The 24264-nt window shown below is 40.6% G+C and overlaps 1 protein-coding gene and 1 long non-coding RNA gene across 5 annotated transcripts in view; one reads left to right on the top strand and one right to left on the bottom strand.

Annotated features, from left to right (window-relative positions):
• Positions 1-525: 525 nt before the first annotated feature.
• Positions 526-24264, bottom strand: part of LOC123516084 (L-asparaginase 1-like) — a 76319-nt gene continuing 52580 nt past the window's right edge. For all 4 annotated transcript variants that reach the window (XM_045275159.1, XM_045275148.1, XM_045275178.1 and 1 more), the window contains 3 exons: positions 15172-15345; positions 14154-14313; positions 526-2397 (listed from right to left, as the gene is read on the bottom strand). In XM_045275159.1, coding sequence (XP_045131094.1) covers positions 2384-2397; positions 14154-14313; positions 15172-15345 — 348 coding nt within the window. In that variant the 3' untranslated portion in view covers positions 526-2383. The remainder of the gene's footprint in view (positions 2398-14153; positions 14314-15171; positions 15346-24264) is intronic.
• On the top strand, positions 1436-15838 carry LOC123516114. The gene is made up of 2 exons (XR_006678097.1): positions 1436-1573; positions 15798-15838. It is a non-coding gene; the product is annotated as an uncharacterized LOC123516114 (long non-coding RNA).

Raw genomic sequence — 24264 nt, 5'->3', positions numbered from 1 at the left:
AATAAATAAAGATGGGTCGAGGTACAGGAATGATGGTAGACAGTAATCATTAACTTAATCTTCATAACACAGGAGGTACAGTAAACAAAGCAGTGGAAAGAGAGAGAGAGAGATGGACAGACAGTGGAGAGGTGAAAGGTGATGTTAATACAGACCAGGTAAACCACAATAGTGTCAGTACAAATAATTTCACAAGAGGACATGCAAAAGAAACAAAAATAAAGAAGTCAGATATACAGTAGAGGCCAAGTACCAACAGAAACAGCAAGACAACAAAACACTCATTAGTACCACCACACCTTGACTTGTCCCTCAGAGCCACACTAAAAACCAGACCCAGTAGAGAGGACACAGGATCACAGCCACTCCATACCTTAACTCAACCCTCACCACTAGAACTTGACTTGTCCCTCAGAGCCACACTAAAAATCGGACCCAGTTTAGAGGACACAGGATCACAGCCACTCGATACCTTGACTCCATACCACTAACTACACCACAAGGAGACCAGATACAGACCACCAGTACATTCAACAGGTTTATTACAACTACAGATTTACTACAAACTATAATTACAGTGCTCAAGTTAACAGTGCAGGTGGTGGTGGTGGTGGTGACAAGTGACTGCGTGAATGTGTGATATGCGTAAGAATGAGTATGTGTGTGTGTGTGTGTGTGTGAGAAATTTTTATGTACAGTAGTAAGAGCATAATAGAATTAATGTTTTTGTAGTTTACAGTATTATTTTAAAGAGAGAGAGAGAATATATAAAGTGTTGAATTCAGTAATAACAATGTACAGATCACAGGCCATAATTTGTGTGTATTATGCAATGTGGTGATGCAAAGGTGGGCAATGGAGCAGTAACAGTGAAGTGCCACACAGTACATGGGAATAATGAGAGGCAAATAGTTACAAGACTGAGAAGAGCTGTGTGGTGAGTTATGCTTCTATGGACTGTGCGAAGATTTGTTGTACAGCTTCACGCATGGCTACACTCACTCATGCTCACACACACACACACACACACACATGAATCTCAGTACAGCAAACCAACCAGCCAACACAACGCAACACAGCCATTTCAACATCACAAACCTAACTTCATGTAAAATTACAATCATCGTAAAATAATTAATCGTTACACACACACACACACACACACACACGAATGATCTCAGTACAACAAACCAACCAGCCAACACAACGCAACACAGCCATTTCAACATCACAAAACCTAACTTCACGTAAAATTACAATCATCGTAAAATGTACATAATCGTTATAGAAAATATAATCATCTGACTTTCATAGGTATAGAGTAGGGAGTATCTTTCTACTTAAAACTAAATCATTGATACAAATATTACAAACAAAAAGAATAATGACAATTCTGCCACAGCATTTTTAAAACCTTTCCTCTTCTCGGTTCTCAGTTCCCTGTTGGCTAAAATGACACGACTTTGTTACTTCACAGCTGACACAATACTGCACAATTCCCTTCTTAATTGATAAATGGGAAGAGAGAGAGAGAGAGAGAGAGAGAGAGAGAGAGAGAGAGAGAGAGAGAGAGGTAAGTCTTCCAAACACCAAGGATTTGCTTCTCATACAACATGCAAACACACACACACAAGGAGGACACAGCCTTCCATTGTAGCAAGGTAACAAGTGATGAATCAACAGCCTGACCCTGACTGTGGTCTGTGCTGGGTGGGTGAGGGAGAGAGCATACAGCAAGACAGCAGACAAACCTTGAGTGTTCAGCTGGACTCAAGGTGGGTTGCTTGTGGTTGATCTTATTATGAAGCCTCATGCACCACATTACCACACCTTCACTGCTTTCAAGAGGCCAGAGCCGAGTGACAAATTTTATAGGATGTTTTCATGGTTCTACATTAAGAAGAGGAGAAACACACTTGGGAATCCAGCTGAACATCCTCACAGCCTTTGAAAACACAGATGGTAAGAGAGGAAAATGTTTATGAATGCTGGCATCTTATTTGTGAACTGACAGAGAGCTAACCCTTAATTAACACATACATTTGTTGCCACTGTGTGTGTGTGTGCATCTCTACTGACTCACACTTTTCATCTACCTTGTGTTTGATATTGCTTACTATTGCTGCTGAAGTGGCAGGTTCTTTTGTTGCTGGTGACGTATTAACACCATTTCTACATTATGAACCTGGTTAATCATCTGCAGGGCCTTTCGAAACAGTCATGATAAGAGAGCAGAGTGATTCTGAATACTGGCCTGTGTACCACCAGTCATGAAGAGCAGTGCAGAGCAGAGCAGAGCAGAGTGAAGGTGGGTGGTGGTCTCAGTAAGCAGTGGTGTGATGGCCGCCAACACAGACAGGAATGCATGAGTCGGCTGCAGACTTTAGCCGGGCAGACCTGCGGAAGAAAAGAGGTGGAGGGGTGTGGCTGTGTGTTAGATACTGAAATGTACACTGACAAATATAAAATGAGAGAGAGAGATATTAAACAGGAAATCAACATACATTAGCACAAATAACCAATATGTTCCCCACACGTCACCACAACACTGTAATGGAAGTATCAAGCTGAATCCCAACACACCACCACCTCACTCCCTCGACTTCCATGTCCTGCCACACACACACACACTACAAAAAATGTCTACAAGAATGGTTCCAGAATTTGAAGGGATGACATATGAGGAGAGACTAAAAGCTATGGATCTTCCAACATTGGAGCAGAGAAGGGAGAGAGGGGATCTGATACAAGTTTATAAATTGATCAACGGAATGGACCAAGTGGATAATGAGAAACTGATCCTGAGAAGAATATGACATTAGAAGCACAAGATTGCATAGTAAAAAGCTGAGAAAGGGAAGATGTCTGAGAGATGTTAAAAAATATAGTTTCCCACAAAGATGTGTTGAGACTTGGAACAGTTTGAGTGAGGAAGTGGTGTCAGCAACGAGTGTGCATAGTTTTAAAGAGAAATTGGATAAGTGTAGATATGGAGACGGGGCCACACCAGCGTAAAGCCCAGGCCCTGTAAAAAAGGCGTTTGACAATGTGCCACATGCAAGATTACTGTGGAAGTTAGAGAAGGGTGGCTTAACAGGAAGCACATTGAGATGGATGGAAAATTATTTGAGGGGGAGAGAAATAAGGACAGTAGTTAAAGATATGAAGTCCAAGTGGAGAGCAGTAGAAAACGGAGTGCCGCAGGGATCAGTATTAGCACCAATACTTTTCCTCATATATATTAACGACATGCCAGAGGGAGTGAACAGCTACATAAATCTGTTTGCGGATGATATGAAACTGCAGAATTTTAAGGCAAAAAGAGGATTGTGAAATACTGCAGGAAGACCTATATAAGATCTGTGAATGGAGTAAAAAGTGGGAGATGGAATTCAATGTGGACAAAAGCCATGTCATGGAAGTGGGAAAGAGAAAGACGACCTGTGGGAATCTATAAGATGGGAGATGGAGTAGAACTGAAGAAAAGTTAAAAAGGAAAAGGACTTAGGAGTGACGATGGAAGAAAACAATCAACCGGTAAGCCATATTGATAGAATTTTTTGAGAAACATGTAATTTGCTAAGGAATATTGGAGTAGCATTTCACTACACGGACAAAGAAATGATGAAGAAATTGATAAGTACTATAATAAGACCCAGATTGGAATATGCAGGAGTAGTGTGGACCCCTCATAAAAAGAAACACATAAGGAAGCTGGAGAGACTACAAAAAATGGCTACAAAAATGGTTCCAGAATTTGAAGGGATGACATATGAGGAGAGACTAAAGGCTATGGATCTGCCAAACCTGGAACAAAGAAGGGAGAGAGGAGACCTGATACAAGTTTATAAATTGATCAACGGAATGGACCAAGTGGATAATGAGAAACTGACCATGAGAAGAAGAATATGACATTCGAAACACAAGATCGCATAGTAAAAAGCTGAATAAAGGAAGATGTCTGAGAGATATTAAAAAATATAGTTTCCCACAAAGCTGTATTGAGACGTGGAACAGTTAAAATGAAGAAGTAGTGTCTGCAACGAGTGTGCATACTTTTAAAGTAAGATTGGATAAGTGTAGATATGGAGACGGGGCCACACCAGCATAAAGCCCAGGCCCTGTAAAACTACAACTAGGTAAATACACACACACACACACATATGGAAAAATTTAATGCATTGGATAATGAAATTGTTACAGCACATAGTGTGCATAACTTTAAAGAAAAACTAAATAAATGGAGATATGGAGACAGGACACTATGATGAGCCCCACTCAAACCCTGTACAATACAACTGGGTAAATATACACACACACACACACAGTATTCACACATGCAGTCACAAACGGTATCAAGACGACCCAATAAGCAAAACGTGTGTGTGCTTTACTCAAAACAAACCCACCGTACTTATTGCGAAATCTGGTGAGGAAGCGTAGATGCCAACCAGACTTGAAGGTTGAGTTAGGCACAAAGTCAGCATTGCCAGGACCTATCATGGTAGAGAGTCTATCATTCCTGGAGTCACTGTGTTGACCATTAACTCCAACCCCTTCAGTGCTATGATGCATTTCCATATTCATTCTGCTTACTAATTGGTGATTTTATACAGCTGATGTGGGTACTAAAATAGTGAAGACTGGCCATTAACCTTCTGACCTCCATAGACCCTTCCTAATGTCAATAACATCTAATTGCCAAACTCAAGGTAAAAATGCGTCCCAGTACTGAAGGGGTTAACAGCCACAACAGGCAGGCTTGTTCAGAGCAGCAACACCCTGACTCCACGCACAGCAAGGGGAGATGCAAAGGTGACTCTGAGCATAGCAAGCCTCTAGTGAGCAGCAGGGACCTACAGTATGGTGTGAATCAAACACTGGCTAATAGTGGTGTGTTTATCATGCAAAGGCTCCTGTCCATGCATTGAGGCAAATCAAGGTGTGTGTTGGCTGCTGGGCGGTGGAGCAAGACACTTCACTACAACCTGGAACACTTCTACATCACACCTCCACTACTTTCAAAAGGCACTTGTTACAGTTACAGATTCTTGCATGTTTAATTTTAGGGTTGTAGTGACAGATTACAAACATTTCTACATTATCAACTGTAGAAAGTCATAATAATCCAGCTAATATCTCTATGACTTTTGAAAATCGTGAAGTTAATTGGGTTTTAAGATGTTTTTATGGTTGTAGAAGCAGAACCAGGCTAATCACCTCAATGGCACCTGAGAAATGTCACAGTGATGGCTTTTGAAAGTGATGGCTTTTGAAAATAGATGAAATGTCTGTCTGTCTGTCTGTCACAATGGATGGGTGGGTGGATGAAATGTATGTGTCTGTCTGTCACAATGGATGAAATGTATGTGTCTGTCTGTCACAATGGATGAAATGTCTGTCTGTCACAATGGATGGATAGATGGATGGACTTTGAGTATAATAGAATGTGAAGTCCATGTAACCTCTGGTAAGGTGGTGAAGGGTAGTGCAGCATGCGGGGCCGCTGTGTGGAGGGCAAGAGGTGAGGAACTGAATGGAATAGGAATAAGCCAGATCGAACTTTGGAGTAAGGGAAAAAATCAAGATAGATAGACATGGTAAATAGAAATGTGTAGAATAGTTTGGAATAAGAACAAATTAAGTGAAGATAGATAAACAAATTTAGTAAAGTGTGTGTGTAATTCACCTCGGTCGCCTGCTGGTCACCCAGCCAGTCTTCTCCGTTATGGAGCGAGCTCAGAGCTCATAGACCGATCTTCCGGTAGGACTGAGACCACATAACACACAACACACACCGGGAAAGCGAGGCCACAACCCCTCGAGTTACATTCCATACCTATTTACTGCTAGGTGAACAGGGACCACACATTAAGAGGCTTGCCCATTTGCCTCGCTGCCCTGGGACTCGAACCCGGCCCTCTCGATTGTGAGTTGAGGGTGCTAACCACTACACTACGTGGTGTGTATTTACCTAGTTGTACCTAGTTGTAGTTTTACAGGGCCTGGGCTTTATGCTCGTGTGGTCCCGTCTCCATATCTACACTTATCCAATTTTTCTTTAAAACTATGCACACTCTTTGCTGACACCACTTCCTCACTCAAACTGTTCCAGGTCTCAACACATCTTTGCAGGAAACTAAATTTTTTAACATCTCTCAGACATCGTCCCTTCCTTAGTTTCTTACTATGCGATCTTGTGCTTCTAAAGTCATATTCTTCTCTCAGGATCAGTTTCTCATTATCCACTTCATCCATTCCATTAATCAATTTATAAACTTGTATCAGATCCTCTCTCTCTTCTCTGCTCCAAGGTTGGTAGATCCATTGCCTTTAGTCTCTCCTCATATGCCATCCCTTTAAATTCTGGAACCATTCTTGTAGCCATTTTTTGTAGTCTCTCTAATTTTCTTATGTGTTTCTTTTATGGGAGTCCACACAACTCCTGCATATTCCAATCTAGGTCTTATTTTAGTACTTATCAATTTCTTCATCATTTCCTTGTCCATATAGTGAAATGCTACTCCAATATTCCTTAGCAAATTATACGTCTCTCTGAAAATTCTATCAATATGGCTTACCGGTTGATTATTTTCTTCTATTGTCACTCCCAAGTCCTTTTCCTTTTTTACTTTTTCTAGTTCTACTCCATCTCCCATCTTATAGATTCCCACTGGTCATCTTTCACTTTTTCCCATTTCCATGACATGGCTTTTGTCCACATTGAATTCCATCTTCCATGTTTTGCTCCATTTCCAGATCTTGTTCAAGTCTTCCTGTAGTATTTCACAATCCTCTTTTTGTTTAATGACTCTGCACAGTTTCGCATCGTCCGCAAACAGATTTATGTAGCTGTTCACTCCCTCTGGCATGTCATTTATATATACGAGAAAAAGTATTGGTGCCAATACTGACCCCTGTGGCACTCCGCTGTCAACTATTCTCCACTTGGACTTCATATCTTTAACTATCGTCCATATTTCTCTCCCCCTTAAGTAATTCTTCATCCATCTCAATGTGCTTCCTTTTAAGCCACCCTTCTCCTCTAACTTCCATTGTAATCTTTCATGTGGCACTTTATCAAAAGCCTTTTTTAGATCTAAATAAATACAGTCAACCCATCCCTCTCTCTCTTGTACTTTATCAACTATTCTAGAGTAGAAACTCAATAAATTTGTCACACATGACCGACCTTTTCTAAAACCAAATTGGCTATTTGATAATATTTTGTTGTCTTCAAGAAACTCAATCCATTGCTTCTTTATTACTTTTTCACACATCTTGCATATTACACTAGTTAGTGATACCGGTCTGTAATTTAAAGGTTCTTCCTTCCTTCCGCTCTTATATATGGGAACCACCTCAGCTCTTTTCCACTCCACTGGCACTGTTCCATTTTCTATTGAGCATTTTATGATGTTGTATATTGGACTTGCTAGTTCTTCCTACATTCTTTCAGTATTCTGCCTGAGACTTCATCCGGTCCCATTGCCTTTTCCTCATCCAATTCCGTCATCAACTTTTTTATTTCAAGCTTGGTTACTTTAATCTCTTTCATATAGACAGTCTCTATTACCCTGTGGTCTTTCAAATTTGGATTCCTTAGTAAAGACCTCATGAAATTTACTATTTAACAGTTCTGCCATACTTTTTGGGTCTTCCACCATTCCATTTTCTCCTTTTAACCTTTCTATTGTTTCTTTTTGTCTTATTTTTCCATTTATGAATCTGTAGAACAATTTTGGTTGTTCCTTACATTTTTCGACAATGTCCTTTTCATAGTTCTTTTCTTCTTCTTTCTCACCTTAGCATATTCATTTCTTGCTGTTTTGAAGTTTTCCTTATTTTCTGGATTTCTGTTTCTTCTCCACCTTTTCCATGTTCCATCTCGTTTCTCCTTTGCCCTAGCACATCTTGCATTAAACCAATCTTTCTTTCCTTCTTCTTTAGGTCTATATTTCAGAACATATTCCTGACCCCAGTTTTGTATATTTCTAAAAATAAGTTATATTTCTCTTGAACCGTTAATGAGTTTTCCATCTCCTCCCAGTTTACGTTTTTAAAATAGTTCTTGAGATTCTCAATATCAGCCTTTCTGTAATTTAATCGGTCTCCTTTGTATGATTCATCTCTATCTTCCTTTCCTTCTTCTATATCCATTTCTAATATTACATGGTCACTCTTTCCCAATGGGCACTTGTATCTTATATCATCATTAATTGGTATATCCCTTATAAAAACTAGGTCTAATCTTGCCGGCTCATCGTTTCCTCTGAATCTCGTGGTTTCCTTTACTCTTTGGACCATCAAATTATCTATCATTAGGTTCAGGAATCTATCTCCCCAGGCATCTTCCCCCATACCACTTTCATAATTTTCCCAGTCTACCTCCTTACAGTTGAAATCTCCTACCAATATCACTTTTCTCCTTTCCTTAATGATTCTTGTAAGACTCCTTATTGTGTCATCTATCATGTCTCTATATTCTTGGTTAGTCCATGAGTTTGTTTTTGGTGGCACATATGTTCCAATGATTGTTATCTCCTTTTTGTTAATATGCATCTTAACATACAGTATTTCTGATTTTCCTTCCCCAAACCCCACTTGATTTACCACTATCTCCTTCCTTAACATCATCATGACTCCTCCTCCTCCTTTACCCACTCTGTCTCTCCTCCATATATTATACCTTTTATCTATGTCTATTTTTATTACGTGTCTATGTGCATGTGTGTGTGTGTGTATTTACCTAGTTGTAGTTTTACAGGGCCTGGGCTTTATGCTCGTGTGGCCCCGTCTCCATATCTACACTTATCCAATCTTACTTTAAAAGTATGCACACTCGTTGCAGACACTACTTCTTCATCTAAACTGTTCCACGTCTCAATACATCTCTACGGGAAACTATATTTTTTAATATCTCTCAGACAAGCTTTTTTATTATGCGATCTTGAGCTTCGGATGTCATATTCTTCTCTCAGGATCAGTTTCTCATTATCCACTTGGTCCATTCCGCTGATCAATTTATAAACTTGTATCAGGTCTCCTCTCTCCATTCTTTGTTCTAGGGTTGGTAGATCCATAGCCTTTAGTCTCTCCTCATGTCATCTCTTCAAATTCTGGAACCATTCTTGTAGCTATTCTTTGTAGCCTCTCCAATTTCCTCATGTGTTTCTTTTTATGAGGGGTCCACACTACTCCTGCATATTCCAATCTGGGTCTTATTATAGTACTTATCAATTTCTTTATCATTTCTTTGTCCATGTAGTGAAATGCTACTCCAATATTCCTTAGCAAATTATATGTTTCTCTAAAAATTCTATCAATATGGCTTACTGGTTGATTGTTTTCTTCCATAGTCACTCCTAAGTCCTTTTCCTTTTTTACTTTCTCCAGTTCTACTCCACCTCCCATCTTATAGATTCCCACAGGTCGTCTTTCACTCTTTCCCATTTCCATGACATGACTTTTGTTCACATTGAATTCCATTTCCCACTTCTTACTCCCTTCCCAGATCTTATTTATGTCTTCTTGCAGTATTTCACAATCCTCCTTTTGCTTTATAACTCTGCACAGTTTTGTATCGTCCGCAAACAAATTTATGTAGCTGTTCACTCCTTCTGGCATGTCATTAATATAAATGAGGAAAAGTATTGGTGTCAATACTGACCCCTGTGGCACTCCGCTTTCTACTACTGCTCTCCACTTGGACTTCATATCTTTAACTACCGTCCTTATTTCTCTCCCCCTCAAATAATTTTCTATCCATCTCAATGTACTTCCTTTTAAGCCACCCTTCTCCTCTAACTTCCATAGTAATCTTGCATGTGGCACTTTGTCAAACGCCTTTTTTAAATCCAAATAAATGCAGTCAACCCATCTCTCTCTCTCTTGTACTCTATCAACTATTCTAGAATAGAAACTCAATAAATTAGTTACACAAGACCGTCCTTTTCTAAAACCAAATTGGCTATTTGATATTACTTTGTTGTCTTCAAGGAACTCGATCCATTGTTTCTTTATTATTCTTTCACACATCTTGCATATTACACTAGTTAGTGATACCGGTCTGTAATTCAAAGGTTCTTCTTTCCTTCCACTCTTATATATGGGAACCACCTCAGCTCTTTTCCATTCTACTGGTACTGTTCCATTTTCTATTGAGCATTTTATGATGTTGTATAGTCTCTCTATTACTCTGTGGCCTCTCGAATTTGGATTCGTTAGTAAAGACCTCCTGGAATTTTTTATTTAATAGTTCTGCTATACTTTTTGGGTCTTCCACCATCCCGTTCTCTCCTTTTAACCTTTCTGTTGTTTCTTTTTGCCTAATTTTTCCATTTATGAATCTATAGAACAATTTTGGTTGCTCCTTACATTTTTCGACAATGTCTTTTTCAAAGTTCTTTTCCTCTTCCTTCCTCACCTTAACATATTCATTTATTGCTGCTTTGAAGTTTTCCTTATTTGCTGGATTCCTATTTCTCCTCCACCTTTTCCATGCTCCATCTCTTTTCTCCTTTGCCTTGGCACACCTTGCATTAAACCAATCTTTCTTTCCTTCTTCTTTATGTCTATATTTTGGGACATATTCCCTGACTCCTGTTTTGTACATTTCCGAAAATAAGTTATATTTGTCTTGCATTGTCTCTGAGTTTTCCATCTCCTCCAAGTCTACGTTTTTTAAATAGTTCTTGAGATTCTCAATATCAGCCTTCCTGTAATTTAATCGGTCTTCTTTGTATGAATCGTCTCTATCTTCCTTTCCCTCTTCTATATCTATTTCTAATATTGCATGGTCACTCTTTCCCAATGGGCACTTATATCTTATATCATCATTCATTTGTATACCCATTGTAAAAACTAGGTCCAATATCGCCGGCTCATCGTTTCCTCTGAATCTTGTGCATTCCTTTACTCTCTGGTGTGTGTGTGTGTGTGTGTGTGTGTGTATTTACCTAATTGTATTTACCTAATTGTAACATACGGGAAAAGAGCTATGCTCGTGTTGTCCCGTCTCCATATCTATTAATGTCCAGCTTTTTCTTAAAATCATGAATATTCCTTGCGTTGACCACTTCCACGTCTAAACTATTCCATGCTTCCACCCTTCTATGAGGGAAGCTATATTTTTTCACATCTCTCCTATAAGTGGCCATTTTAGTTTTTTCCCATGCCCTCTCGACATTCTTCCATTCCACATACACAGATCTTCCTATCCATTTTTTCCATGCCAATCATCACTCTGTATATTGCTATCAGGTCTCCCTTTCTCTTCTGTTTTCCAGGGTTGGAAGTTGCATTCTTTTCAGTCTGTCTTCATAAGTCAAATCTCTTAAGTCAGGCACCATTTTCGTTGCAGCCCTCTGTACTTTCTCTAGTTTCCTTATGTGTTTCTTTAAGTTCGAGCCCACTGTATTGTTGCATATTCAAGCCTCGGTCTTATCATTGCAGTAATTATTTTCTTCATCATTTCTTCATCTAGATATACGAACGCCACTCTTATGTTCCTCAATAAGTTCAATACTTCTCCAATTATTTTGTTTATATGTCTCTCTGGCGATAGGTCATTGGTAATTGTCACCCCAAGGTCTTTTTCTTCATGACTGGTTTTATGTCTTCATTTCCTATCTTGTACATACTCCTGATTCTTCTTTCACTCTTGCCAAACTCTATTTTCTTGCATTTTGTCGTGTTGAACTCCATTTGCCATGTACAGCTCCATTTCCATATTCTGTCCAAGTCTTCCTGGAGTAGTTCGCAATCTTTGTCACATCTCACTTTTCGTAACAATTTTGCATCGTCTGCAAATAGGCTCACATAACTGGACACCCCATCCACCATGTCATTTATGTAGACTGAACATTACTGGTGCCAACACTGATCCCTGTGGAACTCCACTCTCCACCAATCCCCATTCTGATGGTCTGTCCTTAATTATTGTTCTCATTTCTCTTCCTACCAAAAGTCTTCCATCCATTTTAGTAAACTGCCATGCACTCCTCCTACCATTTCAAGTTTCCAGATCAGTCTCTGGTGTGGTACCTTATCAAAGGCCTTTTTTAAATCCAGATATATTCCATCAGCCCAACCATCTCTTTCCTGTATTACATCTATCACCCTCGAATAGTAACATATCAGGTTTGTCGTGCATGAACGCCCTTTCCTAAAACCAAATTGACACTCACAAAGTATGTCATTTTTCTCCAAGAAGTCTGTCCATCTAGTCTTCACCACCCTCTCACACATCTTAGCTACCACACTTGTAAGTGACACTGGTCTATAGTTCAATGGGTCTCTCTTGTTACCTGATTTATAGATTGGGACAATGTTAGCTCTTTTCCAGTCTTGGGGCACTACACCTTCCCTTAATGAGGCATCAATTACTTCACAAACTTTTTCTGCCAATTGCTCCTGCATTCTCTTAAAATCCATCCTGATACCCCATCAGGTCCCACAGCTTTTCTCACTTCTAAACTCCCCATCATGTTCTTGATCTCCTCCACCGTTACTTGAAACTCCTTCATAATCCCTTTCTGTTCCATTACCAGTGGTTTGTCAAAAGCAGTCTCCTTTGTGAATACCTTCCGAAAGCATCCATTCATAGCCTCTGCCATTTCCCTGGGATCTTCACTGCATACTCCATTTACTTCTAAACTTTCAATACTTTCTCTATTTTTGATGTTGTTGTTCACATGTCTGTAAAAAAGCCTTGGTTGGTCTTGTGTGTGTGTGTGTGTGTGTGTGTGTGTGCATGTATGTATGTGTGTGTGTGTGTAGATTAGAAGGAAGAGTGTCAGGAGGTCTCAGAAAATAAACTTCTTGATAATATGCATTCTTCTGCCATTTCTTTTTTGGGACAAAAACACACACACACACACACACACACACACACACACACACACATCATATAGTGTAGTGGTTAGCACACTCAGCCCACAACCATAAGGGCCCGAGTTCTCAAGTCCTGGGAGCAGTGAGGCAAATGGACAAGCCTCTTAATGTGTAGCCCCAGCCTGTTCACCTAGCAATTATTAGATACGGGATGTAACTCAAGTGGTTGTGGCCTTGCTTCCCCAGTGTGTGTGGTGTGTGATGTGGTCTCAGTCCTACCCAAAGACCAGTCAGTATGAGCTCTGAGCTCTTTCTGTAGGGAAAGGATGGCTGGGTGACCAGCATATGACCATAGTGAATCACACATAGGACCGCTACAAAGATGGTCCCGTGAAAATAAAGGATATTCCCTATGAAGAAAGACTAAAGGAAATGGAACTACCAACTTTAAAGGATACACGGGAAAGAGGAGACCTAATAACAATGTGTAAGTTAGTAAACTGAATGGAAAAGATAGACAGACAAGATTTGGTAACACTTGACGGAAGATGGAGACACAAAAAAGAGGACACTCCAAGAATATCATAAAAAGTCAGTGTCTGAGGAACATTAAGAAGTTCAGTTTTCCACACAGGACGGTGGACATATGGAATAGATTAAGTGAAGAGACTTTAGCAGCAGAAAGTGCGCACAAATTTAAGGAAAAGTGGGATAAATGTAGATATGGAGACAGGTCACTAAGATCCTCACTTGAACCCTGTAATATAAAACTAGGTAAATACAACTAGGTAAACACACACACACACACACACACACACACACGGCCCGGTAGCTCAGTGGTTAGAGCGCTGGCTTCACAAGCCAGAGGACCATTCGATTCTCCCCTGGAGATATTTGGGTGTGTCTCCTTTCACATGTAGCCCCTGCTCACCTAGCAGTGAGTAGGTACAGGATGTAAATCAAGGAGTTGTGACCTTGTTGTCCCGGTGTGTGGTGTGTGCCTGGTCTCAGGCCTATCCGAAGATCGGAAATAATGAGCTCTGAGCTCATTCCGTAGGGTAACGTCTGGCTGTCTCGTCAGAGACTGCAGCAGATCAAACAGTGAATCACACACACACATACACACACACACCCACACACAAAAATGTGTTGAGACTTGGAACAGTTTGAGTGAGGAAGTGGTGTCAGCAACAAGTGTGCATAGTTTTAAAGAAAAATTGGATAAGTGTAGATATGGAGACAGGACCACACGAGCACAAAGCCCAGGCCCTGTAAAACTACAACTAGGTAAATACACACACACACATAGAATCACTGACCATTGTGCTTTTGGTGTGCCTCAAGAAGCTCAATGATGTGTTGATGGTTGTTGATCTGAGCACACATTGCAGGAGTGAGATCTGTCCGGTCTACCTCATCTGTGGGGACGCCAGCAGCCAGCAACAACTGCACACCCTCCTCGGACCCCACCGTGCAGGCCTGGCGGGAGAGGAAGGCAGTGTAGTGGAGAGGGGAAAAAGGGAAAGGAAGGGACTGGAGATGTGAAGGGAAGGGAAGGCATTGCAGGGGAGAGGTGGAGGGAAAGGAAGGCATTGAAGTGGAGAGGTGAAAGGACGGTGTTGCAGTGGAGAGGTGAAAGGATGGTGTTGCAGTGGAGAGGTGAAAGGATGGTGTTGCAGTGGAGAGGTGAAAGGATGGTGTTGCAGTGGAGAGATGGAAGGATGGTGTTGCAGTGGAGAGGTGAAGGAAAGGGAAGGTGTTGCAGGGGAGAGGTGAAGGGAAGGAATTAGAGAGGCGAAGGGAAGGCATTGGAGAGGTTGAAGGGAAGGGACTGGAGGGGTGAAGGGAAGGAGAGTGTAACAATGATGGCTGTATGGAGTGGCAAGGATGGGAGTGAAACATGAATAGAAGGAACTGTCCAAACTGAGGATGAAAACTATTGTGATAGAAGGAACTTAGGATGAAAACTGATGTGGTAGAAGGAACTTAGGATGAAAACTGATGTGATAGAAAGAACTTAGGATGAAAACTGATGTGATAGAAAGAACTTAGGATGGAAATTGCTGAGATAGGGAACAAAACAGAACAAAACAAAACATGAAAGAATAAGACAAACTTAGAAATAATGCAATAATGTAATGAGGAATGAGAGAATACAAGAGGGTGAGGAACGCAAGAATAAAATGAGCAATTACGGGTTCTCGCTCACACACTCTCTCTCTCTCTCTCTCTCTCTCTCTCTCTCTCTCTCTCTCTCTCTCTCTCTCTCTCTCTCTCTCTCTCTCTCAAGCTCCACAGCCGTGCCTTATCACAGCCCACTGCCCTTCCCACACTCACAGCATGCAGTGCAGACCGGCCACATGGGTCCTGCAGGCTCAAGTCCACTTCAGCCAGCTGGTAAGACTTGAGGCGCCGCACATTGTCAGAGGCGGCAGCAGTGACCAGCGCCTCACCAAGCTTGAGGGACGGCTCCAGCAGATGAGAGCCAGTCTTCACCAGCAGAGTGATGACCTGAGGGAGGCAAGAAGGTGTTGGGGGTGTGTTTACAAGGCAATATATCAAGTGGCTGAACACACGAGTAGAGCACAAAATGGAAGGCAGACACGAGTGAAGATTATCCAGTTCTACAAGATGGGAGCCAGTTCAAAGGATAGATAGAGGTGATGTGAAAGTTCCTAAGATAAGAGACAGATACACTTGAGGAATTGAAGCTCTTGCAGTGTAGAGGAGCTTGTTTTCCGTAGCTATGCAGTGATTTGAAGGAGAGGAGCTGATGTATGTGAAAACTTAGAGGTAACACGCAAAAAAATTCAACACATGACAGACAAAAACTCTACAAGACAGGAGGCAGTGTAAAGGAGGGAAAATAGTGGAACATGAGACTGATCAAATTTTTCAACAGTCTCACATAAAGACAAAGAAAAAGACAAAAACACACAACTCTATGGGGGAAAGATGGTGAGAGAGAGAGAGAGAGAGAGAGAGAGAGAGAGAGAGAGAGAGAGAGAGAGAGAGAGAGAGAGAGAGAGAGAGAGAGAGAGAGAGAGAGAGAGAGAGAGAGAGAGTGAGTGTGTGTGTCCCACTGAAGATGCCACCCAAAAGTAAAGAATCATTAAAAACTTACATTCCAACACCTTGAAACCACTTCCTTGAATCACACCACATCAAATCTTTCCTGCACTGTCTACCATCTCCACACACACACACACAGACACACACACACACACACACACACACACACACACGGGACATCGTCGATGGCGGATGTGGTCGCTGAGCTCCAGAGCAATCATCTCTAATTCTACAGTTACCATTGCCTAAGAGTAACCAAGGTGGGAAAGGAGCTGGTAATGTTTGTCCCGTCTCCATATAGTCATGTTAACTGTTGATTAGCAAAATAATGTCCAGGAAGGTAAATATAAACTGTAGCCTGCGTTTGAGCCATCAGCTGGTTTGTTTACATCTGCGCAACATGGCGGCCGTGAACTCGAAAGATGAATCAGACTTCACAGGATTTCAAGGAATAATGGAGAAGAGCGCTTATGTGAAGAAAATTCTGGAGTTGGAAGGTAAAATTGAAAACTGTTTGAAAAGTATGGGGCCTGGAAACGAGTTATGACAATGTATTGAAAGAGTGTGCCGATATGAAGAAGGAAAATGAAGCACTGAAAGAGGAAGTTAAGCTAATTAAAGTGAATTGCGAAAAATGTGGAGAATCTCTAGGAAAAGTGATGGAGAAGCAGGCTGAATGGAAAAAAAGTCAGGAAGTGGAAAGAAAGGAGGTAAATTACAAAGTTGCAAGTCTGGAAAAGGAAATCAAAGAGTCTGGGGAGAAAACTTTGGGCCTTGCTGAAATTATAGATCAACAGATCATAGAAGAGAAGATTGCTGAGAAAGTGGTGAAGGTTATTAAATCAAATGAGACATTGGTGAGGGAAACTGTAGACAAAAAGAGATGTGTGGTGATATTTGGTGTGGAGGAGGATAAGACACCGAGTAAAATGGAGAGAGAGAAAACATAAAAAGGTGATAAATAATATCATTAATGTGGTGCAGGAGGAGGAAAAGACCTAGTACAAGAAATAGAGGACTTCCATAGAATTGGAAAGTTCACAAGAGAAGGTATGAGGCCAATAAGAATCAAACTTAAGTCACAAAAGGATGTAGATGAATTGGTGGAGAAGTCATGGAGGCTAGCCCAGCAGGAAACAACAAGGAAGATTTGGTTGAGAAGAGATCTCGGTGAAAAGGAAAGAGAAATGTTAAATGAGTTGAGAAAGGAGGCTTTGAAAAAAATGAAGAGAGGACAGAAGAGGAGAAGAAAGAGTTTTTCTGGAGAATCTTGGATATGAGACTGAGGAAGTGGTTCATAACCCAGAAAAGTACAGCAAGAAAGGACTAAAGAAACTTACGTATGAGCGGAATGTAATGTATTCCAACATAAATGGAGTGATATCGGGATTTTAGAACTCAACGATTACTTGAGGGACAAGAACCCAGATATTGTGGGTCTTACTGAAACAAAACTGAGAGAGGAGAAGACCTGATGATGGTTGGAGAAGGAAATATAATGTTTGGAAAAGAAATAGAGTAGGTAAGATGGGAGGAGGAGTGATGTTGCTGGTTAAAAAGATATAAAGGTGGATCAAGTGAAAGAAGGTATGGGAAAGGCAGAAGTGCTAAAGATCAGAGCAGAAACTAATGAAGGAAAAAGAGGCACTACATAGTGGTGTACGTACCACCTAAGACAAATGCATGGTCAGTACAGGAATATGAAGAAATGATAAGTGATACAGGAACATGTCTGGAAGAAATGTTGGGTGGCTGTGAACGAACTATAATGATGGGAGATTTTAATTGTAAAGAGGTGTGTTGGGAGGACTGGTCAATGGAAGGATCAGAGACAACATGGGAAATACACTATTGACACTGGCAATGGAAAATGTGTTAACTCAGTGGGTCAAAGAAGATACTAGGTTTGGAGGAGAGGGAGCATCGTCAAGACTGGACTTGGTCTTTAGTACAGAGCCAATGGTCATTGAGGAGATGAGGGTGGAGTGCCCTTTAGCAAAGAGTGATCATGCAGTTTTGGAGTTCAAGGTGATAGATGAAGAGAAATCTAGAAGAAATGAAGAATATAAAGTGGGAAGATGGAATTATGCCAAGACAGATTTTGGAAACCTAAAGAAATTCTTTCAAGAGACAAATTGGATGAAATTCAAGAGTGCTAAGGAGCAAATGAAAAGTGGAAGGAATTTATAAAAATATACAAAGAAGGTGAGAAAAATTTGTACCAATAAGACAACATAGAGAAGTTGGAAAGCAGGACTGGTTTAACGATAGATGTGAAAAGGCTAGAACAAGAAAAGAGGATGCATGGAAGAGGTGGAGAAGGAAAAGACGGATTAAGCAGTGGGAAAGTTACAAAAGAGCAAGAAATGAATATGTGTTGATTAGAAGAGAAGAAAGAAAGAAACAAGAAAAGGATATAATTGATAAATGTAAAGACCAACCAAGGCTTTTTACAGACATGTGAACAACAACATCAAAAATAGAGAAAGTATTGAAAGTTTAGAAGTAAATGGAGTATGCAGTGAAGATCCCAGGAAATGGCAGAGGCTATGAATGGATGCTTTCGGAAGGTATTCACAAAGGAGACTGCTTTTGACAAACCACTGGTAATGGAACAGAAAGGGATTATGAAGGAGTTTCAAGTAACTGTGGAGGAGATCAAGAATATGATGGGGAGTTTAGAAGTGAGAAAAGCTGTGGGACCTGATGGGGTATCAGGATGGATTTTAAGAGAATGCAGGAGCAACTGGCAGAAAAAGTTTGTGAAGTAATTGATGCCTCATTAAGGGAAGGTGTAGTGCCCCAAGACTGGAAAAGAGCTAACATTGTCCCAATCTATAAATCAGGTAACAAGAGAGACCCATTGAACTATAGACCAGTGTCACTTACAAGTGTGGTAGCTAAGATGTGTGAGAGGGTGGTGAAGAATAGATGGACAGACTTCTTGGAGAAAATGACATACTTTGTGAGTGTCAATTTGGTTTTAGAAAAGGGCGTTCATGCACGACAAACCTGATATGTTACTATTCGAGGGTGATAGATGTAATACAGGAAAGAGATGGTTGGGCTGATGGAATATATCTGGATTTAAAAAAGGCCTTTGATAAGGTACCACACCGGAGACTGATCTGGAAACTTGAAATGGTAGGAGGAGTGCATGGCAGTTTACTAAAATGGATGGAAGACTTTTGGTAGGAAGAGAAATGAGAACAATAATTAAGGACAGACCATCAGAATGGGGCTTGGTGGAGAGTGGAGTTCCACAGGGATCAGTGTTGGCACCAGTAATGTTCGCGGTCTACATAAATGACATGGTGGATGGGGTGTCCAGTTATGTGAGCCTATTTGCAGACGATGCAAAATTGTTAAGAAAAGTGAGATGTGACAAAGATTGCGAACTACTCCAGGAAGACTTGGACAGAATATGGAAATGGAGCTGTACATGGCAAATGGAGTTCAACACGACAAAATGCAAGAAAATAGAGTTTGGCAAGAGTGAAAGAAGAATCAGGAGTATGTACAAGATAGGAAATGAAGACATAAAACCAGTCATGAAGAAAAGACCTTGGGGTGACAATTACCAATGACCTATCGCCAGAGAGACATATAAACAAAATAATTGGAGAAGTATTGAACTTATTGAGGAACATAAGAGTGGCGTTCGTATATTTAGATGAAGAAATGATGAAGAAAATAATTACTGCAATGATAAGACCGAGGCTTGAATATGCAACAATACAGTGGGCTCGAACTTAAAGAAACACATAAGGAAACTAGAGAAAGTACAGAGGGCTGCAACAAAATGGTGCCTGACTTAAGAGATTTGACTTATGAAGACAGACTGAAAAGAATGCAACTTCCGACCCTGGAAAACAGAAGAGAAAGGGGAGACCTGATAGCAATATACAGAGTGATGATTGGCATGGAAAAATGGATAGGGAAGATCTGTGTATGTGGAATGAAAGAATGTCGAGAGGGCATGGGAAAAACTAAAATGGCCACTTATAGGAGAGATGTGAAAAATATAGCTTCCTCATAGAAGGGTGGAAGCATGGAATAGTTTAGACGTGGAAGTGGTCAACGCAAGGAATATTCATGATTTTAAGAAAAAGCTGGACATTAATAGATATGGAGACGGGACAACACGAGCATAGCTCTTTTCCGTATGTTACAATTAGGTAAATACAATTAGGTAAATACACACACACACACACACACACACACGGTAGCTCAGTGGTTAGAGCGCTGGCTTCACAAGCCAGATGACCGGGTTCGATTCGCCGGGTGGAGATATTTGGGTGTGTCTCCTTTCACGTAGCCCTGTTCACCTAGCAGTGAGTAGGTACGGGATGTAAATCGAGGAGTTGTGACCTTGTTGTCCCGGTGTGTGGTGTGTGCCTGGTCTCAGGCCTATCCCAAGATCGGAAATAATGAGCTCTGAGCTCGTTCCGTAGGGTAACGTCTGGCTGTCTCGTCAGAGACTGCAGCAGATCAAACAGTGAACAGTGAACACACACACACACACGGGACACCGTCGATGGCGGATGTGGTCGCTGAGCTCCAGAGCAATCATCTCTAATTCTACAGTTGCCATTGCCTAAGAGTAACCAAGGTGGGAAAGGAGCTGGTAATGTTTGTCCCGTCTCCATATAGTCATGTTAACTGTTGATTAGCAAAATAATGTCCAGGGAAGATGAATATAAACTGTAGCCTGCGTTTGAGCCATCAGCTGAAGTTTGTTTACATCTGCGCAACATGGCGGCCGTGAACTCGAAAGATGAATCAGACTTCACAGGATTTCAAGGAATAATGGAGAAGAGCATTTATGTGAAGAAAATTCTGGAGTTGGAAGGTAAAATTGAAACACTGTTTGAAAAGTATGGGGGCCTGGAAACGAGTTATGACAATGTAATGAAAGAGTGCGCTGAAATGAAGAAAGAAAATGCAGTACTGAAAGAGGAAGTTAAGTTAATTAAAGTGAATTGCGACAAATGTGGAGAATCTTTAGGAAAAGTGATGGAGAAGCAGGCTGAATGGAAAAAAAGTCAGGAAGTGGAAAGAAAGGAGGTAAATTACAAAGTTGCAAGTCTGGAAAAGGAAATCAAAGAGTCTGGGAGAAAACTTTGGGCCTTGCTGAAATTATAGATCAACAGATCATAGAAGAGAAGATTGCTGAGAAAGTGGTGAAGGTTATTAAGTCAAATGAGACATTGGTGAGGGAAACTGTAGACAAAAAGAGATGTGTGGTGATATTTGGTGTGGAGGAGGATAAGACACCGAGTAAAATGGAGAGAGAGAAAATATAAAAAAGGTGATAAATAATATCATTAATGTGGTGCAGGAGGAGGAAAAGACCTAGTACAAGAAATAGAGGACTTCCATAGAATTGGAAAGTTCACAGGAGAAGGTATGAGGCCAATAAGAATCAAACTTAAGTCACAAAAGGATGTAGATGAATTGGTGGAGAAGTCATGGAGGCTAGCCCAGCAGGAAACAACAAGGAAGATTTGGTTGAGAAGAGATCTCGGTGAAAAGGAAAGAGAAATGTTAAATGAGTTGAGAAAGGAGGCTTTGAAAAAAATGAAGAGAGGACAGAAGAGGAGAAGAAAGAGTTTTTCTGGAGAATCTTGGATATGAGACTGAGGAAGTGGTTCATAACCCAGAAAAGTACAGCAAGAAAGGACTAAAGAAACTTACGTATGAGCGGAATGTAATGTATTCCAACATAAATGGAGTGATATCGGGATTTTAGAACTCAACGATTACTTGAGGACAAGAACCCAGATATTGTGGGTCTTACTGAAACAAAACTGAGAGAGGGAGAAGACCTGATGATGGTTGGAGAAGGAAATATAATGTTTGGAAAAGAAATAGAGTAGGTAAGATGGGAGGAGGAGTGATGTTGCTGGTTAAAAAGATATAAAGGTGGATCAAGTGAAAGAAGGTATGGGAAAGGCAGAAGTGCTAAAGATCAGAGCAGAAACTAATGAAGGAAAAAAGGGCACTACATAGTGGTGTACGTACCACCTAAGACAAATGCATGGTCAGTACAGGAATATGAAGAAATGATAAGAGATACAGGAACATGTCTGGAAGAAATGTTGGGTGGCTGTGAACGAACTATAATGATGGGAGATTTTAATTGTAAAGAGGTGTGTTGGGAGGACTGGTCAATGGAAGGATCAGAGACAACATGGGGAAATACACTATTGACACTGGCAATGGAAAATGTGTTAACTCAGTGGGTCAAAGAAGATACTAGGTTTGGAGGAGAGGGAGCATCGTCAAGACTGGACTTGGTCTTTAGTACAGAGCCAATGGTCATTGAGGAGATGAGGGTGGAGTGCCCTTTAGCAAAGAGTGATCATGCAGTTTTGGAGTTCAAGGTGATAGATGAAGAGAAATCTAGAAGAAATGAAGAATATAAAGTGGGAAGATGGAATTATGCCAAGACAGATTTTGGAAACCTAAAGAAATTCTTTCAAGAGACAAATTGGATGAAATTCAAGAGTGCTAAGGAGCAAATGAAAAGTGGAAGGAATTTATAAAAATATACAAAGAAGGTGAGAAAAATTTGTACCAATAAGACAACATAGAGAAGTTGGAAAGCAGGACTGGTTTAACGATAGATGTGAAAAGGCTAGAACAAGAAAAGAGGATGCATGGAAGAGGTGGAGAAGGAAAAGACGGATTAAGCAGTGGGAAAGTTACAAAAGAGCAAGAAATGAATATGTGTTGATTAGAAGAGAAGAAAGAAAGAAACAAGAAAAGGATATAATTGATAAATGTAAAGACCAACCAAGGCTTTTTACAGACATGTGAACAACAACATCAAAAATAGAGAAAGTATTGAAAGTTTAGAAGTAAATGGAGTATGCAGTGAGGATCCCAGGAAATGGCAGAGGCTATGAATGGATGCTTTCGGAAGGTATTCACAAAGGAGACTGCTTTTGACAAACCACTGGTAATGGAACAGAAAGGGATTATGAAGGAGTTTCAAGTAACTGTGGAGGAGATCAAGAATATGATGGGGAGTTTAGAAGTGAGAAAAGCTGTGGGACCTGATGGGGTATCAGGATGGATTTTAAGAGAATGCAGGAGCAACTGGCAGAAAAAGTTTGTGAAGTAATTGATGCCTCATTAAGGGAAGGTGTAGTGCCCCAAGACTGGAAAAGAGCTAACATTGTCCCAATTTATAAATCAGGTAACAAGAGAGACCCATTGAACTATAGACCAGTGTCACTTACAAGTGTGGTAGCTAAGATGTGTGAGAGGGTGGTGAAGAATAGATGGACAGACTTCTTGGAGAAAATGACATACTTTGTGAGTGTCAATTTGGTTTTAGAAAAGGGCGTTCATGCACGACAAACCTGATATGTTACTATTCGAGGGTGATAGATGTAATACAGGAAAGAGATGGTTGGGCTGATGGAATATATCTGGATTTAAAAAAGGCCTTTGATAAGGTACCACACCAGAGACTGATCTGGAAACTTGAAATGGTAGGAGGAGTGCATGGCAGTTTACTAAAATGGATGGAAGACTTTTGGTAGGAAGAGAAATGAGAACAATAATTAAGGACAGACCATCAGAATGGGGCTTGGTGGAGAGTGGAGTTCCACAGGGATCAGTGTTGGCACCAGTAATGTTTCGGTCTACATAAATGACATGGTGGATGGGGTGTCCAGTTATGTGAGCCTATTTGCAGACGATGCAAAATTGTTAAGAAAAGTGAGATGTGACAAAGATTGCGAACTACTCCAGGAAGACTTGGACAGAATATGGAAATGGAGCTGTACATGGCAAATGGAGTTCAACACGACAAAATGCAAGAAATTAGAGTTTGGCAAGAGTGAAAGAAGAATCAGGAATATGTACAAGATAGGAAATGAAGACATAAAACCAGTCATGAAGAAAAGACCTTGGGGTGACAATTACCAATGACCTATTGCCAGAGAGACATATAAACAAAATAATTGGAGAAGTATTGAACTTATTGAGGAACATAAGAGTGGCGTTCGTATATTTAGATGAAGAAATGATGAAGAAAATAATTACTGCAATGATAAGACCAAGGCTTGAATATGCAACAATACAGTGGGCTCGAACTTAAAGAAACACATAAGGAAACTAGAGAAAGTACAGAGGGCTGCAACAAAAATGGTGCCTGACTTAAGAGATTTGACTTATGAAGACAGACTGAACAGAATGCAACTTCCGACCCTGGAAAACAGAAGAGAAAGGGAGACCTGATAGCAATATACAGAGTGATGATTGGCATGGAAAAATGGATAGGGAAGATCTGTGTATGTGGAATGAAAGAATGTCGAGAGGGCATGGGAAAAACTAAAATGGCCA

This window comes from Portunus trituberculatus, chromosome 5 (genome assembly GCF_017591435.1).
Source record: "Portunus trituberculatus isolate SZX2019 chromosome 5, ASM1759143v1, whole genome shotgun sequence".
Lineage (NCBI taxonomy): Eukaryota > Metazoa > Arthropoda > Malacostraca > Decapoda > Portunidae > Portunus > Portunus trituberculatus.
Note: the sequence above shows the minus strand (reverse complement) of the source record. Positions and strands in the feature narration are given on the sequence as shown.